Source organism: Canis lupus, chromosome 30 (assembly GCF_011100685.1).
Source record: "Canis lupus familiaris isolate Mischka breed German Shepherd chromosome 30, alternate assembly UU_Cfam_GSD_1.0, whole genome shotgun sequence".
NCBI classification, from domain to species: domain Eukaryota; kingdom Metazoa; phylum Chordata; class Mammalia; order Carnivora; family Canidae; genus Canis; species Canis lupus.
Window position 1 is genome coordinate 40,106,476 of NC_049251.1, and position 16,494 is coordinate 40,122,969.

At 38.9% G+C, this 16,494-nt stretch overlaps 1 protein-coding gene and 1 long non-coding RNA gene across 10 annotated transcripts in view; one reads left to right on the top strand and one right to left on the bottom strand.

Annotated features, from left to right (window-relative positions):
* The window catches only part of SCAPER (S-phase cyclin A associated protein in the ER), a 432,460-nt gene that overhangs the window by 290,064 nt on the left and 125,902 nt on the right, over positions 1–16,494 (top strand). For all 9 annotated transcript variants that reach the window (XM_038581073.1, XM_038581077.1, XM_038581076.1 and 6 more), the window contains one exon: positions 11,950–12,073. In XM_038581073.1, coding sequence (XP_038437001.1) covers positions 11,950–12,073 — 124 coding nt within the window. The remainder of the gene's footprint in view (positions 1–11,949; positions 12,074–16,494) is intronic.
* LOC119866949 overlaps positions 1–16,494 on the bottom strand; it is a 93,775-nt gene that overhangs the window by 4,468 nt on the left and 72,813 nt on the right. The gene's annotated exons all lie outside the window — the stretch shown is intronic.

A 16,494-nucleotide genomic window follows, 5' to 3' on the forward strand; every position in this document is an offset into this window, starting at 1 on the left:
GTAAAACTATAGAAGTATGCGAAGTTCAGAAAGAGCACAAAGGGAGTAATTAACTGCCAGAGGAGGGCACAGAGTCTTACCTGAAGGTTATAACATCTGAACTGGCTTTTATTTTTTTATATATATATTTTTTTATAAATGTATTTTTTATTGGTGTTCAATTTGCCAATGTACAGAATAACACCCAGTGCTCATCTCGTCAAGTGCCCACCTCAGTGCCCGTCACCCAGTCACCCCCACCCCTGCCCACCTCCCCTTCCACCACCCCTAGTTTGTTTCCCAGAGTTAGGAGTCTTTCATGTTCTGTCTCCCTTTCTGATATTTCCCACTCATTTTTTTCCTTTCCCCTTTATTCCCTTTCACTATTTTTTATATTCCCCAAAATGAATGAGAACATATAATGTTTGTCTTTCTCCGATTGACTCATTTCACTCAGCATAATACCCTTCAGGTCCATCCACATCGAAGCAAATGGTGGGTATTTGTCGTTTCTAATGGCTGAGGAATATTCCATTGTATACACAGACCACATCTTCTCTATCCATCATCTTTCGATGGACACCGAGGCTCCTTCCACAGTTTGGCTATTGTGGACTTTGCTGCTATAAACGTCGGGGTGCAGGTGTCCCAGTGTTTCATTGCATCTGTATCTTTGGGGTAAATCCCCAGCAGTGCAATTGCTGGGTCATAGGGCAGGTCTATTTTTAACTCTTTGAGGAACCTCCACACAGTTTTCCAGAGTGGCTGCACCAGTTCACATTCCCACCAACAGTGCAGAGAAACAAAAGCAAAAATGAACTATTGGGACTTCATCAAGATAAGAAGCTTTTGCACAGCAAAGGATACAGTCAACAAAACTCAAAGACAACCTACAGAATGGGAGAAGATATTTGCAAATGACGCATCAGATAAAGGGCTAGTTTCCAAGATCTATAAAGAACGTATTAAACTCAACAGCAAAGAAACAAACAATCCAATCATGAAATGGGCAGAAGACATGAACAGACATTTCTCCAAAGAAGACCTAGACATGGCCAACAAGCACATGAGGAAATGCTCCGCATCACTTGCCATCAGGGAAATACAAATCAAAACCACAGTGAGATACCACCTCACACCAATGAGAATGGGGAAAATTAACAAGGCAGGAAAGCACAAATGTTGGAGAGGATGTGGAAAAAGGGGAACCCTCCTGAACTGGCTTTTAAAAGAAAAGATTCAGAGTTTGCCAAGTTAACAAACTCTCCTGAGTTAGCAGAGAGCACAGCATGTGCAAGATCATGGAGGCCTGAAATAATAGGATGAGCTTAGGGAGCAGTAAACATTTGGTATTCCAACACAGATGTCCTAATATCATTGGAACAGTATCAGAGACATTTAGGTATGAGTGAATTGGGCAAATGACAATTCAGGGAAAAGTAAAAGTTACTTATTCCTTATTTATTTCACACCTGGGGGAGAAAAGTTGATGTCAGTCTTATTCACTCATCTATTATTGCTGTTGCTATCTTAACTTAAGCCCTATTGCTTGTACTGTTCTAACCAGACAAAAGAGGAATTCAGTCATTTAACACACCTCTACTGCCAGGTACTTGGCACTTTGTTTATTCTCATGGATAGAAGATGAGTGAGAGAGAGAACCTTACAAGGAGTGCTCTGAACCCCTGCAAAACACTCGACATTTTCAGAAATACAAGAGTAGTGAAACTGCCTTATAAATGTATTAGACTTACTTAACAGAGTCTTTGGCATGTCTTCACCAATTTTATCACTTATATAAATGGAGAGACTGAGGCTTTAAAAAGACTGAATGATCGATCATCAGTTATCAGATTGGCAGCTAGGACTGACCATCTTTCTGGTATCTATTTTTCTATTCCTTATTGTGTCTGATATGTGAACATTTAACTTTAACTATTTTAATAAAAATAAAGTACCATTTCATTGATATCTTATAGAAAGAGTATTGACCTTATTCCTGTGAGTTGCTAGAGCATTTATTTTTATTGTTACTTGTTTGTTTAGTTTTTGACTTCTGGTGGGGGAGAGCTTGTTTGACTCGTTTTGGACTTTTAGTTTAGGATTTGAGCAGCAATTTATTGGTGTAGGTGCAGGAAATGTTTGTGGAGTCCTTTTTCCACCTAGGGGTCAAAGGGGGGACAGAGGAACTGATCTAATAGAAATTAGGAAAAATAAGCCAAAACCACTTACAGCTATTTGTCTGTATAAGAGAAAATGCTCAGGGAAGATCTAGCAGTGAAGTCGAAAAAAAAAATTTCATTGTTACCTTAAATAGCTTTGTCAGAACGTAAATCAGATGGCACACATGGAGTAACTGATACAGGTATGATGGAGCTGGAGGCCATGCACCACTTCATGTGTCCTCTACATCGTAGCCCTCAGTAAACGTTAGTAAGAAGTATTTGCCAGTGTGGGTGAAATCTGGAACACAGCCCATTGCTAATAAACAATTCCTTATTTCTAAACAGGATTCTTTTAATATATGTCCAAATATCTATTTTTAGATCAAGGTTTACTAAAAATAAATAACTTTCCCTAAGACATAAAAGTAAAAAATTGTTTTGCAAGCTAATTAGCCATAGTGATTGATAAATACTCTTCTCCATTTGACATATTGAGGCATTTTGTTTGTGTCTCAAAAGGCTGCACAGAGATGGTTACAGTTGACAGCTGTTGTAGCACTAATAAGATTAAAGTAAAGAAATTAGTTTTGTCGACTTTAATCTGCTGTTTAACACTGCAAACCACCTGGGGTCTTCTCCAGGGCCCGCATGTTTAATTGTGAATTTAAAATTACATAACCAGATCCTACTTACAAACATATCTGAAGACTTGCTAGTGGTAACTGTCTTGTTACTAGACAAGATAGAGTTTAACACTAGACTTTAGAATTAATGTTTTAATTTGATGCTCACCCTACATTTTTAAATGTATTATTCTAGTCTTTGAAACATAACACCTTCTCAGCGGGAGGTTAATTTTAGGAAATGAAGAAAGTTTAATTAGGTTTGTACTTAAGATATATATGATTTTCCCATCTAAAAATAGAATATGTCCCTATGGAATAATTAAATTGCCAATTCTACTACCAAATTGACCGATTAAAAAAAAAGAAACCCTTGAGATAACACATCTAGTTGAAGATTTCTTACTCCTTGTTCTGGGCATCATTGTAATTAGGAAAATAGTTTAATTTAAAAACTAATTTTGGTATTATCAAAATGTTATGTTGTAGAATGTGATGTGAGAGGCAATAATCCTTTGTGATTATTACCTTGAGTTTTAATGCAAACTGAAGTGTAGGGTGCATATCATTTATATCCCCACAGTGAAGATCATTTGGTCAAGCAGCATTATTAGCATCCCTTGAAGAACCTCCCACCAGTCTTGAGCTGAGGTTTGTTGTTCCTGGATGTTGGCTCCCTCACTGGCCCTGCCCACCCCAGGTGTTCTGGCATCAGACAGATGGAGCAAGAACAAGAAAGGCGGGGTGGGTTTAGACTAGTCTCCACAGCACCAGCTTTCCTCTTCATCCACGGTTCATGCTGATCCAAATGTCCCATTGTCCACTGCAGAAAAGAACTTTCCAAATTCTGTCACAAGTTTACCTTTCCTGTGATTCCAGGAATGTCAAAATTGAATAATCCACAGGTACGTTGGGCATCACCAGGCAGTGGAGTTCAGCTTGCCTGCCTGCTGCCTCCAGGATCAGCGCCTGGAAGAAGCTGGTGGGCACCGCCTCATGGCTCTTGTTGACCACCTGGCGCTGCTTCACATAGGACCTCCCACCAGCCTCCGTCCTGCTGGTGACCTTGCTGGGCCCCCGGGGTCTGGTCAGACCTACGGCCACCACCCTCAGGAAGCCTTCCCTGACCTGACCTCCAGCTGTGTCCCTCTGAGGGACTGCCCCTCAGCAGGAAGCTTCTGTGCCTTGTGGTTTCTCCAGGAGGCTAGAAACTCCCTCCAGGGTAGAAATTGACTTTTGCCATGTCCCTCATGCCCATCCCTGGATCAGGCAGGGAGGGGCGCGGCAATAAATACTACTGAAAGGAGAAAAAGGAAGAGGGGTGTGAGGAAATGACTATATTGTAGCTGATAATCTGCTAGTGTGGCTGATACAATGTGATCAGAGCTGAGGAATGCATACAGCAGATGCCAAAATATGTTTTAACTGTTTTTAGCAATTAGAATTAGTGGTGGTAATATTAATTTTGCTTTTCAGAAACTGTTGTGGGTTGTAGCATAAAGTGAGTAATTATGGATATTTTAATTCTGTCATCCTTGATGCCTTTGAGGGCCAAGATTCTCAGTATCAAAGAAAAGTTAGAGAGCTATTATATAAAAGAGTCTAAAGAAAAAAATCCCTAAGTCCTGAATTTGAATCTGAAGTTTTATTATGCATTCATAAAATGTTTTGTCTAAGTAAGTGGCATGGTTCCTACCTCTACTCAATCCAATGACTGTTTAAAAAATAGTGGAAAAAAAATAAAATAGTAGAAAGTGTAATTAGTGTGTTAATATATTCCACAGTTGTGTATTCTTATATATTCTGATTGAAACAAGAAAGACCTTCAGTAGGTAGCTCTGTGTTCGCCAACTAGTACGCATACTGTAATGGTTCTAAAGAGGCTCAGCCAGTCAAGGACCTTCTCCAGAGGAGGGGTGCCCGGGTGGCTCAGTCGGTTAAGCGTCTGCCTTCGGCTCAGATGATGATCCCAGGGTCCTGGGACCGAGCTCCACATTGGACTGCCTGCTCAGCGGGAGCCTGATTCTCCCCTCTAACCCACTTGTACTTTTGCTGTCTCTCTCTTTCTCTCTCTCTCTCTCTCTCTCAATCAATCTTTTTTTTTTTTTTTTTTTTTAAAGGAACTTACCCAGAAGTAACTTAGAGTAGTTGTGTAATGGAATAGAGTTCTCAATGACAGGAGTTCTCAGTGAGACAGGAGTCTCTGTTTTCAGCCTCAGGAATTGGCACATGCAGCTCTCAGGTGGGCCACTCCTGCAAGGCCAGGCCTAGATCACAAGGCTTCATCCTGCGGGCAACCACTCACTTGGTGGGACCAGTAAGGCATTAGAATTCTAACTGCACTTGGACCTCCCTAGTTTCAGATAACTCTTTTTAATAATTTTTAATAAAAGATATTATTTTAGGGGAGCCTGGGTGGCCCAGGCAGTTAAGCATCTGACTCTTGGTTTCAGCTCAGGTCATGATTTCAAGTAGGGTCATGAGATCAGGGCCCACTCCGGCGCCACACACAGCACAGAGTCTGCTTGAGATTCTTTCCTCCCTCTCTGCTCCTTCCCTTGCTCATTCTCTCTAAATAAATAAATAAATACAGAAATAAATAAAATTATTTCTGAAAATTATTTTAGTTTGGAGATTTATAAAGACAAAGCATAATTTGAGAATGACAATTTGTATAAACCATATACCATTTACTAAATGCTTAATGCAAACCAAATATGTTATATAAATTACATATGGAGGCTCTGACTTTAGCATTAATTTCTCCCTCCCCTAAGGAACTGATACTGCCCCAGGTCTGTGTGTTCTAATTCGGTCTCAAGAATCTTCTTTCCTAAAACTAATTCTATATCATTTGCTAACCATCCTCTGTGTTTTGTGAGGACCTGTCACATTTCCACACTTACCACATAAAGTGAATCCCTTTCTTATATGAAGGCAGAAAGAGTGATGAAAATCCCAAGCTTCTCTTTCCAGCTCTATGGATGGGACTCTGGTACTTGGTGTGCCTACTTGGCATAGAATCTTGCTCTGCAGGAACTTAGAGTCATTCACCTCCCCTGAGAATATAACTACATATCATTTATTACATGCTTAATGCAAACCAAAGGAATTTGATATGTTGTAATATGTACTGGGGCTCTGGTTTTAAAATGCCCATGGCAGTTTTTAAATTCCTGCTACCTTGATACGGGTTTAAGATGGTGGATTTTGGTGAACAGTATTTTCTGAAAAGTCTTAACCACTGCAAACTGCATAAGGATATAAAATATAGAGTAAACTATGTACTTCCTAAGTTATCAAGTCCTCTTAGGCTACAACCACCTGGGGCTTTTCTTGTTTAACTGTTTCATAGTGTGTAGGTACTAATCCTAATGTCTGAGTTGTTCTACACTTACTTTCTATTACTATCCTGCTTGTATGTAAGTATGTTACTGTACTTAATTGCCAAAATACCCAGTTTTGTGATTCCTTTTCTGTCCTCTGTTTTTCAGAGGCAAACATTTTCAGTGAGAAGACTTACTTAAACAAGATGCATTTGTGTAGTCGTGATTATTTGGGCCCTTATCTCAGCCCAGCCACAGCGTACTTTTGACAAAATGGACAGTAAGATTTTAATGTCTTCTTAGAAGATACTTTTAAAATCTGGGGCTTTCTGTTTGATGTTAAAAAGTGCTTCTAGTCATTTGAGTCTTAAATTACAGGGAAAGCTGCTTGAGCAGACCACCCAGGCTGTGTTCAAAGAAGTGATCTTTCTAAGACAGGTGCTTTTCAAATAGAGGACAAGTTTTTCCTGACCCTGAGATTTCTGCCCCCCCCCCCGCCCCCACTTTTTTTCTCATCAGAAAGTAGTTTCTTGTAGAAGTTTCTTTGGGGGTTTTGTGAGCAAAAGATTATATAGATGCACATTCCATGCTTTACCAGTAAATGCATTTTCTTTAAGGTAAAGAGAGCATTAGGACAAAATCTTATGCCTTGTGTTTTTTATAGGTATATTTATTGATGTTCCACAAATGATTGTAGACAAGTTGTGTTTATTGGACAAAACAGAAAAATAGAAATTAAAAATCAAAGTTGTAAAAATTATAGATCAAAACAAAAGGGAAAAGTAGGATACAATTATAAAACTATAAGGTTTCACATGTCACTCTAAATGCAGTATCCTCATTTTTTCATGTCTTCGAAGATCTACAATTATATTTATTAATCCTACTATAAAACTACAATACACAAAACTGTGTAATATGGCACAATGCTTAACAAAATTATCAATTACAGTAGGAAACCAGGGAATATATAATATATTTATATGATAAAGTTCAAACCAGTAGAGAAAAGGTGACCTTTAAAGGGGGGTGGTAAATTTAGGCTTCTGGCTCCCACCATATGCCAGAATCAATTCTAAATGAATTTATAGTGAATTATAAAACCATAAAATTACTTACAGTGATAATCCAAGAAAAAATAAATACAAAGGGCTGGATATGAATGTATAGTTACCATATCTCATAGTGAAGAAGAACTTTTTAAACAATCAAAGGATGGGAAGGAAAAATAAAACCACAAAGAAAAAAATTGTTAGGCTACATAAAATTGTTTCGCTTCAATACATAAAAAAATTCTGTCAAAATAGCATGAACAAAAGGAAAGACAGCAGATAAACTGGAAAAAATACTAACAACATTATTAATCTTTTACTATATTTATGAGAGAACCCTTCTAACTCATTAAGAAAAACCTGAAAACCTCCAATAAAAAACTTTTAGGGGACAAGAATAATTAACAGAAAGATAAATTGGATGGCCTGTGTTTTCTAAATCCTACAATATATTCAATAGCCTATCAATTAATATCCTTTCTGTTTAAGTCAACCAGAACTTTCTTCCTGTAGTTTGCAACTAAAAGATCTATTAAAACAGAATTATTTGTAACATTGAAGGTTAACACAAAAATAGTGAGGGATTGATTGGGAAACAAATGTTATATCCGTTGTATAACCCCATTCATCCTTTTAAAATTGTGCAGTATTTCTCAGTATAAGTATTTTCATCAGAAAGGGGATTTAAAATAAGATATGAGATGCTTAACAAAATTGTTGGAAGTGATTGTAGACCACTGGGTTGACTCCAAAACACTACGAACCATATCCACTGGGGGCACTGCTCCCTCTGAGGTCAACATACTTTGGGAAGGAAATAACTTAATGCCATGCATAACTGTCTCTCACACCCAGAAACCACAGAATGGATAGAGATCAGAGATTAGGAAATCAAATAGAGTAGCACAAGCCCACTGGTTCTTGACACCCAGAAGCTGGAAAATGGAACCTGGAATGCTGCTGCAGGAAAGCCTCATATTTCCAAGTCTTGCTTAATAGCAACCACATCCAAGAGCCACAGGAAGATGGCCTCGACTCCGTTCAACCTCCAAATCTTGTAGGATAATATTTGTATAGGGGAAAAAAACCTCTTCAGTATGCATAGATTATGTCTGGAAGGATACATAAGCTAGCGACCACGGTGATTCTAAGATCGGAGGTTGAGTGGCTGAGGGACATAAGGAAGAGGGCGGTGCTTCTCACCTAATACCCTTTTTGTGCATGTTGTACCATGGTTGTCATTCCTAGTCAGAAAGTTACCAAGGTAACTTAATTATATCAAAATTATATAAAAAATTATATCAAAATTATTTCCCATCAAGTTTTTACTGCACTTGATGGGAACACACCCTCAGGTCTCTGAAGAACCCTTCAGGGCTTTTTGAGGTGAGGCAACAGAGTCAGCTTTGGGTTCCCCACTTCTGCTTCAGTCAGAGGAGCTCTGACTTTATCAGTTCTGTGGTTTAAGTATCTGAGTAAAATTTTGTAAGGTTTTTTATTGAAGTAATCTCTACATTTAATATGGGGCTCAAATTCACTACCCTGAGGTCAAGAGTCTTCTGCTTCTCTGACTGAGCCAGCCAGGTACCCCAAGATTTTATATAAGCTTTTAACCTTCTGAGTGAGAAAGCATTCCATTGCTTTTTTAAAAAACTGAAAACCATTATTACAGAATATTAAATGTCATGGAGAAATATTCATTATGTATTTGTCAAATAAATGTACAGTTACAAGAATAGAGAGGGAAAAAGACCTGAAGTACAAATACCAAATTATTTCTTGATGGTTTTTTACTATTTCTTTGTCCTTGTCTTTCTCAAATTTATTTAAATTATTTTAAAAATCATTTTTATAGGGGACACCTGTCTAGCTCAGTCGGTAGAGCATGTGACTCTTGATCTCAGGGTCATGAGTTCAAGCCCCATATTGGGTATAAAATCTATTTTTTTAACTAAAGTAAATAAAAATTATTTTTATAATCATAAATACAAGTTACTTTTTAAAAAGAAAAGCAGTATTTTGGAAAATCTGTATTATCTGATAAATGGTGCTGATTTGCATTTGTGAAGTACTTGCTAATGAGAGCTTCCAAACAATGGATTTCATATGGGCCGAAGTTTTTCCGTACAGTCCTCAGGTATTGAGTGAAGCTGACAGAGTTGAGCCTTCTCCTGGTGCTCTGCAGCCTAGAATCCTTTCATTATTGATGGCAGTGTACCATGAAAACATTCAGTAAACAAGGTACTTCATGATCCTGGAAATAATAGCTCTTACAGCATGCCTTAATTTGATTCAACTTATTAACATCTTGTCGGTGCCTTATTCATAACAAGAATAATAAGATTAATAAACCAAATGAAGCCTATCACTTCTTTTTAATCATGTGCCAGGCACTTTCCCAAGTACTTCACAGCTATTAACTCATTTAGTCTTCATGATACCTATGTGAAGTCTAGGTATCGTTATCCTAGTTTTATAGGTGAGAAAATGGATGCTAAGATGTTAATTTAGTGACTTTCTAAAATCTCAAATGGTAGAACTGGGATTTTAACCTAGATGTATCTTACTCTGATGTCTCTGCTCTTAACCAATATACTCTTAAGCCCAGGGTTTAGGAACCTAACGGTTATATGAAGCAAGGTCCAACTCTGTCAGACAAACAGATGATTACAAGCACAACAGGGGTCTCCCACATGGGGACAGAGAGCTTGGCTGTTTCATCCACCTAGCAGTGCCTGGAAAATCATAGGTACTTAGGTATTTGTTGGGTGAGTGAATACTCACGTGGTGGTCCTTCAACCTGTGGTTCTTAACTTTGCACGTCAGAGTTGCCCCCTAGAGCTTTTGAAACATGCAGATGTCTAGAGTTCATCCAGCTGGCATCTCCAGCGGAGAAACTCAGGCAAGTATGTTTTTTAAAATCTGTAGGTGATTCCAATGCTCAAAATTAGAGCCCCTACTCTAGAGCAGTGGTGCTCTGACTTGAAGATGCATCTGAATCACCTGGAGAATGTTAAAACGCATATTGCTGGTCTCTACCCCCAGTTTCTAGTTAATATGTCTGGGGTGGGGCCTGGAAATTTGCATTTCAAAGAAGCTCCCAGATGATATTGATGCTTCAGGTCCTGTAGGAGCACTGTCCTCCAGGATTGGTGCTGGTGGACTACATCAAAACATTTCTACACAGGACCTAAGCAGGAGAGTTAGGCCAGAATCCACATTGATTGTTCAGGCAATGTAGGCTTTAAATAGTGTTCCAAGTATCCAGAAGAGTGCCCATTGGGTTTATGGCTCCAAAGGTTTCTTTGAACAATGGCATATAAATTTGTTTTATCCCTCAAAAAGAACATTTCTTTGATCATTTTGACCTTAGACTGTTGTACTCTCAGGGTTTTCCTCTGCTGAGGCCCTCTGAATCCATGTCTACACAGCCTCCAAGCAGGTAGGGTGCTCACTCAGAACTCTGCAGTTCTTATCTCACAGAGAAAGCCTCTAGTTTCTCCTCAGGTGTTCTCCCTTCTTCCTTCATCTGTCTTTATCTTGGACCAGGAGATCTGGGAAGAGGAGCTTTGACAGACCCTTTGCAGGGTGGGGAGGCGGGGGGTATTATTCAAAGTTCTAGGCCTTGGAGTTCCTGGGTGATAGATATCTAATCTTAGATTATTTTGGATGTCCCAGTTGGTTGAGTGTCTACCTTTGGCTCAGGTCATGATCTCAGGGTCCTGGGATTGAGCCCCTCATCAGGCTCAGTGAGGAGCCTGCTCCTTCTCCTTCTGCTTCTCCCCTTCCCCTGCTCTTGTTCTCTCTCTCTCTCTCTCTCTCAAATAAATAAATAAAATCTTAAAAAAGACATTATCAACTGATGAATGGATAAAGAAGATATGGTATGTATATATGTATATGTATACACACACAGTGGAATATTACACAGCCATCAAAATGAAATCTTTCCATTTGCAACAACATGATGGAGCTAGAGTATATTATGCTAAGTGAAATAAGTCAGAGAAAGACAAATGCCATATGATCTCACTCATATGGGAAGGGGTGGGAAAGAAAGAGGGAAACGAACTGTAAGAGACTCCTAACCATAGAGAACAAAATGAAGGTTTGTAGAAGGAAGTGGATGGGGAATGAGCTAGATGGGTGGTGGGTGTTAAAGAGGACACTTGTTGTGGGGAACCTGGGTCGCTTGGTCGGTTGAGCATCTGACTCTTGATTTCAGCTTGGGTCATGGTCTTGAGGTCATGGGATTGAGCCCATGTCAGTCTCTTCCCTTAGCAGAGAGTCTGCTAGAAATTCTCTCTCCGCTTCTCTCTGTGCACCTCCCCTGTCCCACACACGTGCATACACGATGTCTCTCTCAAATAAATCTTAAAAAAATAAAGAGGGCATTTGTTGTGATGAGTACTCAGGTGTTATACTTCAGTATTGAATCACTGAATTCTCCAGAAACCAATACTGCACTATATATTAACTAAGTAAAATTTAAGTTAAAAAAGAAAAATTTTTAAATAGGTGTTATCAGATAGACTATTAATTAAATACATTTCCATTATCTGCTGTGTAACTAAGAAATTAGTCAGAGGCAAGTATTAGATACTAACAATCACTGAGCTTTGGATAAAAAAAGTGTAAGCTTTTATATCTAGCTGATGGGCTTGGTACCTAATAATTGGCTTGTTTTTTCAGAGTGATTTCTATCCTGTGCCTGTTGCTTTTGTACCATTCATTTTATGTATTTTAAATTGTTTAGAGAAGAGTTGTTCAAGTTTTACAAATGGTGTTTCTCTCCTTCTATTAGGTGTCTCTGCAATGCAATCAATGTTTACAACCTCACCTGCAATAACTGCTCAGAAAATTGCACCGATGTTCTGTTTAGTAACAAGATTACCTTCTTAATGGACCTCCTGATACACCAGTTGACGGTATGCAATATTACTGCTTTGAGTTAGAAGCAGTTACGGTTTGGGAAATATTGCCTGTGGGGAAAACTAAAAGAATTCAGCTTATTTATCCTCCAGATGTAAATAAAGTGAAGATGATGAGGAGAGTGAACTAGAAACTGACAAAGAGACCTCTTAATTTGAAAATCTCATATTAGAGTCTCCTAAGTTCCAATATTTAACAGATAATATACTTGTAACACTTGCCAACTACCGGGGCTTTGGAGTCAACTGGACTCCACGCCAAACCTCTGAGCCCACAGGAATGAGTGCTGTAGAACAGAAGAAAGCTTAGGAAAGCCTTAAAACCTCTCTTGCCAACTCAGTTAAAAGGGTCAGTTTATAAAGGTTTTTTTGGTGGCCCTTGATATATATTTTTTTGAAGCAAGAAATTCCTCTGTCAAAAAGGGGCAAACCTGTTATACTTTTGAAATGGAAACAAGCAGCCAATTGTAGCCTTAAATTTTGCTTCAGTTCACAGATGTTGGAAGAGTTCAGCTCAGTGTAATATCTAAAGGTTTAGGTCTGTTAACCGCAGCCTCCAGAACACAACCCTGAGGCCAGAAGTTTCCTGGTGAAGTTTCTGAGCCCCTGAGGTATTGGCACAAAATCTCTCTCAAGCTGCAAGTTTACAACAGAGGAGATTTATTTTTCAGAACCGATTTACTTTTACTCCACACACAGTTCTAACGCCTCTTTCTAAACTACGTGCCTTTTGCTGTCTTTCCTCCTCCATCCGGCTAATTTCTGTACATTCTACAGACCGTACCTGAAACATGGCACCTTTGTCATGAAACCTTCCCCAACCTGACTCTCCTCAAGTCCAGGTTAGGAATTTTTTATGTGCTCCTAGGCCTTACCTCTTTCATAGAATTGATCACATTGAATTGACCATTTCCCTGACCATTTCCCCATTAGCCATAAAATCAACAAGGATAGGAGGTAAATGATCACCCTCTCCAGGATCGTAACACAGTTCCTGGTACTTGGTAGATTTAGTACATCATTGATGAATATATGACAGAAAAATGGATCCCCCCATGTCTCAAGCTGAGAATCAGGGAAAGAGGAGGCCCTTCCAGGCGGGCATACTGATGTTGGGAGGGGTCGACAGTGAGAGAGAACAGAGACACAGACCTGGAACTGTTGACACAGTACAGCAGTGGCTATTTCCCATGATGACACTGAGTCAGCACTTTAGGGCCAAATAATTTTTTTGTTTTATCCATAAAAGAAAGCATTAAGATATGGGTAAGACATTTTAACACACAATTCTACTCAAAACAGCTGAAGGGCAGGAACAAGGACAAAAGCCTTAGCCTTTGTTGTATGGTCACATATTCCAGACATTTTAATATATATTGCCTCATTCAATTTTTTAAACATAAAGTCAGGATTTTACCAACAAGGAAACTTGAGTCCCAGAGATAGTGGCTTGCCCAAGACTACATAAATAGAAAGTCACAGAGCTAAGAGTCAAGCCTGGGTCTCTCAAACCCAAATTGAGAGACATTCTACACAGTAACTGCTACTTTTCAAAAGTGTCAGTGTTGTGAAAGACAAAGGAAGAGTGGAGAAGTGTCAAGGTTGGAGGACATTCTGACAAATAAATGAAATGTGGGATCCTATACCAGGAAAACGGACATTAGTGAGAAAACTGGGAAATTCAAATAAAGTCTATAAAATAGTTAATTTTACCAACTCAATGTTAATTTCCTGCTTTCAATAATTATAGTATGATTTTGTAATTTGTTAACAGTAGGGGGTGCTGGGCAAAAAGAACACTATTTTTGAAACATATCTCTTACTTTAAAATTATTTTAAAATAAGAAGTGAAATTTTTTTTAAAAAAAACATGTTCCGGGGATCCCTGGGTGGCGCAGCGGTTTGGCGCCTGCCTTTGGCCCGGGGCGCGATCCTGGAGACCCGGGATCGAGTCCCACGTCGGGCTCCCGGTGCATGGAGCCTGCTTCTCCCTCTGCCTGTGTCTCTACCTCTCTCTCTCTCTGTGACTATCATAAATAAATTAAAAAAAAAAATTAAAAAAAAAACATGTTCCATGCATCATCTGGATGAGTTTATTCTGTGAAATTTATTCTATATTGGTAATGGAAGAAGAAATATTAATACACTTTGAACAGGACAGGTAACAAAAAAGATGGCCTTTGAAATGTGAAGGGATGAGTAAGAAGATTTACAGACAGGATCTTCTGTCCTAGTTCTTCAGTCTTTTCTATTCAAAACCTATTCTTATTAAGAGATATCACATGAGGTACCTAATTATTCTCTCACTTAATAATTAAGTGCTTACTATGTCCACTTCCAGAGAAGCATGGGATATAATCCCCACCATCTGGGAAATCCCGTTTTAGGAGTGGGAACAGATATGCAGATTGCATGTAGTAAACAGTGTGATGGCAGCCTGTAACAGACTACAGTGGGAGCACAGAGGAAGGCGTTTTATAGCCTGGGACATCACAAAGGAGGGGATTTGAGCTAGGCCTTAGCTCTTCATAGTAGCTGTCATTTACTAAGTGCCTACCATGCTCCAGGAGCTTGTAAGTAGCTTGATCCTCTCCCTCTCCTTTGAAAGCCTGAGTTTCCTTTAAGTAATATTCTCTTGCTTGTGACCTCGTGGTTTCTTGACACTCAGAATTTTAGCACATTCTGTGTTTATTTTTGCTCCGTTCTGAACCATAATCCTAGGACTTTTGTTTGCCAAGTACACTTTATTCCTCCTTTCCTTATACATGCACTTCCTGGTTTATAGAGTTCCTTTAGACTTCTTATTCTGTAGCTGTCAATTCTAATACTGCTGTGACTGAGTTTGTGACACTTGAGAAAGAGAATTGTTTCCTAATTTGGGGAGACAGAGGGTAGAGATGGCTAAGGATGGTGATTTTTATGTCTCTTGAAATCACTTGAATCCTTTTCTTTTCTTTTTTTTTTTTTTTTGATAACTGGTTTGATATCCATGTAACCAAAATATGGGCCACTAATTTGCATACCCTATAAGCAATGATAGAAGTTGGTCATTAACACATTTTCCAGAAGGATAAGAAGGAAGCATAAAAGAAGCTAATGAATTGAGATCTGATGGGATTTGTAAGACACCTAATAATGAGGCACTTAAACCTTTTTGGTTCTTTAGCAAACTGAAATTGTGTAGATTTTTTTTTTTTTTTTTTTTGGTCTAGCTGCGTAGACTTTGTTTTAGCACTCTACATGTGCAACGCAGGATCACAGAGGTAATTGGACACAGTTCCTTCACTCTTGAAGCCCAGTTAAGGAAGAACTTGCACACACAAATACTAGAGAAAAGCTATGAGAAATTCTGTCGTGTACTGAGAGCTACAGAGCCTAAGCACCCAAGAAGAGAAACTGGCACATAAGAGGTTCTCCTTAAATATTTAATGAATGAATTCTAACTGGGAGCATTAGAGAGGTTTTGGGAAGATTTTAGTATGCCTTGAGGAAGGGTAGAAATTCTATAATTCTGAGTTATGATTTTTACAAAAGATAAATTAACACAGGTGACACTATAAAGTATAATTTGTAGTAGAGATTCAAAGTAGGATTTTTGGGATGAGCTCTTGGGGAATTTATTTGGAGCCTTGTAAGAACAATACATTTAGACAGGCATGATCCAGAATGAAGTCTCACATAGATGTATTATCTTCCAAGAAGCATGAAAGTTTCTAAATATGTTAAAACAGATTACTTCTGTCATTCTAGAAGCATGGTTAAGCATCTTTTCTGAGCCTAACTCTTTCCAGTGAATGGAACAGTGGGTCTCAAGCTTTAAAATGCCTCCTTGAAAAGAACAGATATGCACATTGGAAGGAAATAAAAAGACCAGTGAAAAGAGCAAAATGGCAGAACAGGAAGTCCCAGCCCTCATTACCCCACAGAGATACCACCTTAACAGTATATATACCAAAATACCATTTTGAGAGTTCCGGAAGACAGTTAAGATGTTAAAGTACCCTAGGCGATCTCAAAGCCAAGAATAGCCACATTGAAATGAGTAAGAAGAACTGTTTCATTTTAGTTGTGTTCACCCCCTTCCCCAAGCCAGCATAGCTCAGTCCTGCCAGACAATACCCCAGTTCATGGGTTCTTCTTTAGGAAGAAGAGAGGAGTAGCATGAGTCTGGCCTCCTGGATTTTTGGAGGGCTGCCCAAGGGGGGTACCTGTTTCACCTTACTCAGAGCTCTCACAGGGAACGGGCATACTTGGGTGCCTAGTAGCCCCTGATAACAAAGAGAGCAGGGCAGCTTGCTGCTGTAGAACCAGAGAACTTACAGTGTTGCAGACAGACACCAGAGGGAGCAAGAGATTATGATGTCCTGAAAAAGAAACTAAAAAAAAAAAAAAAAAAAAAAAACTCTCTAATTGAGAGA